The sequence below is a fragment of the Propithecus coquereli genome, unplaced genomic scaffold (assembly GCF_000956105.1).
Source record: "Propithecus coquereli isolate 6110/MARCELLA unplaced genomic scaffold, Pcoq_1.0 Scaffold568, whole genome shotgun sequence".
Classification (NCBI taxonomy): domain Eukaryota; kingdom Metazoa; phylum Chordata; class Mammalia; order Primates; family Indriidae; genus Propithecus; species Propithecus coquereli.
The window spans coordinates 466,770-469,631 of NW_012151596.1; the positions used below are offsets into that span (position 1 = coordinate 466,770).

General features: G+C 35.1%; 1 protein-coding gene across 1 annotated transcript in view; it reads right to left on the reverse strand.

Annotated features, from left to right (window-relative positions):
* LOC105821316 (disintegrin and metalloproteinase domain-containing protein 32-like) overlaps positions 1-2,862 on the reverse strand; it is a gene marked incomplete at its 5' end in the record, with an annotated part of 177,515 nt that overhangs the window by 83,230 nt on the left and 91,423 nt on the right. The window contains one exon of the mRNA XM_012658013.1: positions 2,505-2,682. Within this exon, the coding sequence (XP_012513467.1) occupies positions 2,505-2,682 (178 nt within the window). The remainder of the gene's footprint in view (positions 1-2,504; positions 2,683-2,862) is intronic.

The window sequence follows — 2,862 nt, forward strand, 5'->3', positions numbered from 1 at the left end:
TGTCACAAGAGCAAAGAGACAACCTACAGAATGGGAGAAAATTTTTGCATGCTACAAATCTGATAAAGGGCTGATAACTAGAATCTACTCAGAACTCAAGAACATCAACAAGAAAAAGTCAAAGAACCCTATCAAAAAGTGGGCAAAGGACATGAACAGAAAATTTTCAAAAGAAGACAGAATAATGGCCAAAAAACATATGAAAAAATGCTGAATGTCTCTAATCATCAGGGAAATGCAAATCAAAACCACAATGAGATATCACTTATCTCCAGTGAGACTGGTCTTTATCAAAAAGTCCCAAAAGTATAAATGTTGGCATCGATGTGGAGAGATAGGAACACTCATACACTGCTGGTGGGACTACAAATTAGTGCAACCTCTGTGGAAAGCAATGTGGAGATCCCTTAAAGAGATACAAGTAGGGCTACCATTTGATCCAGCAATCCTATTACTGGGCATCTAACCCAAAAGAAGAAAAGTTGCTCTATGAAAAAGACACCTGCACCCAAATGTTTATAGCAGCACAATTCACAATTGCAAAGATGTGGAAACAACCCAAGTGTCCATCAATACATGAGTTATTAGTAATATGTGTTATATGTATACCATGGAGTACTATTCAGCTTTAAGAAACAATGGTGGTATAGCACCTCTTGTATTCTCCTGGAAAGAGCTAGATCACATTCTACTAAGTGAAGTATCAATGGAAAAACAAGCACCACATGCACTCACCATCAAATTGGTATTAATTGATCAGCACATAAGTGCATATATAAGGGTAACATATATTGGATATCGGGTGAGGGAACGGGGGAGGGGAGAAGAGGGGAGGGTTATATGCATACAGAAAGAGTGCGATGTGCACCATCCAGGGGATGGACACGCTTGAAGCTCAGATTTGCGGGGGGAGAGGGGTCTAGGACAACATACATAACCTAAACATCTGTACCCCTGTAATATGCTGAAAAAAAAGTTGATTTTAAATGTTTTCACCACAAAAAAATAAGTCTGTGAGGTGATGGATTTGTTAGTATGATTTCATCATTCCACAGTATAAACATATATCAAAATATTACATTTTAATCCCATAAATATATAAAAGTGTTTGTCAATTAAAAATAAAATTTAAAACAGCCAATGCCAACATGCTCAATATCATCAAAATCATCGAGGAAATGCAAATTAAAATCACCACAAAACCATTAGAATAGCTAAAATTTTAGAAAATGACAACATCAAATTTTGGTGCAGATATAGAGGAATTAAAAATTTCATATGTTACTGATAGGAGGGTAAAATGCTACAACTACTCTGGAAAATATTTTGGCAGTTTCTCATAAACATCCATCTATCATATGACCTAGCAATTGTACTTTTACAAATTAAGAGTAATGGCCCACTACCGTTAACAGTGCAACTTTCTATTAGCAGGTGAATGGAAAAGTAGATTGTGTTATATCCACACAATCAACTATGCTCAAAATAAAAAGAGAGAAACTATTGTAACACAAAACAACATGAATGAATTTTAAAACACTATACTGGAGGGAAAAGTCAGAAACAAAAATATGCTGTATCATTTTATTTATATGACTTTCTAGGTCAGGCAAAACTGACAGAATTAAAACTTTCCCAGAGAGGAGTAGAGGTGGAAATGACTGCAGAGGGTATGAGTGAAGTTTGGGGAATGATGAAAAGAATCTTAATTGTATCAATGTTTACATACATTTGTGAAAAATGATCAGCCTGTACAGTTGAAATGGGTACATTTTACGGATGTGGATTATATCCCAACAAAATTGATTTTTTTTTAAATGAAGAGGAAAGAGGGAGGACTTATTCTACCAAACAAATGTAACACAAAAATGTAATTAAAACAATGTGATATGGGTACAAGTAATTCAGACTTAAGTACGTAACAAACCCAAGTGTCATTTCTGCCTATCTTGTAATCAAGAAAATTTATGATATCAGCAGTACTGCTGCAAATACTGAATTACATCGAAGCATTCTACTCTGGGCCTTTTGAATTCATTATATTTTCAGGCCTTCCTCCTTAAGTGAATTATCAAAATCACGTAGTATTCCGGCTGCAATATTAACACAATATGTCTCACTGTACCACTGATTCCATTGTGAAGTAATATCCTAAAGGACATGTGATGGGTTGCTGGCACATTAATCTTCAATAAGACAATTATAAAATGTCCAAAAGTTAATCACAGATCTGGAAAGAATTTATATATTTAGTCTGGAACTCAAAAGCTTATTGTAGACTCCTCTTTTTCCCATCATCAATAATTGTTTGTGGTGCATTTTAAATATGTTCAAAACTCTTCCACCTATAAAACCTAGACAGAATTTTCCTTTATGTATTTCAGCATAATTTCACTTACTGTCAATAGTCTGCATCATATTCAGTCATATTTGAATTATATAACATTTATGAAAAAGATGAACTAAAACAAGTTTATTAATCAATTTTCCTTGTTATCACTTACTTCTGCAGTACCACAATCGCAGACTTCATTTTCCTCCACTTTGTTATTGCCACAGACTGCTTGCCGCTGCCATTGCATTGGTGGCTTATTTTGAAGACATCTGCTACCCACGTTTGAAGTGAAATGTTTAAAGTCACTCAAACTGCAACTGCTGAATCTCTTCACACCACTGGATTTCCTAAAGATGAATCCATATAATGTTGTTGGCAGTGTGCTTCTGCAAACACTATTCTATAATACATAAATTAATTTCAATTTTTTTTTTTTTGAGACAGAGTCTCGCTTTTTTGCCCAGGCTAGAGTGAGTGCTGTGGCATCAGCCTAGCTCACAGCAACCTCAAACTCCTGGGCTCAAGTG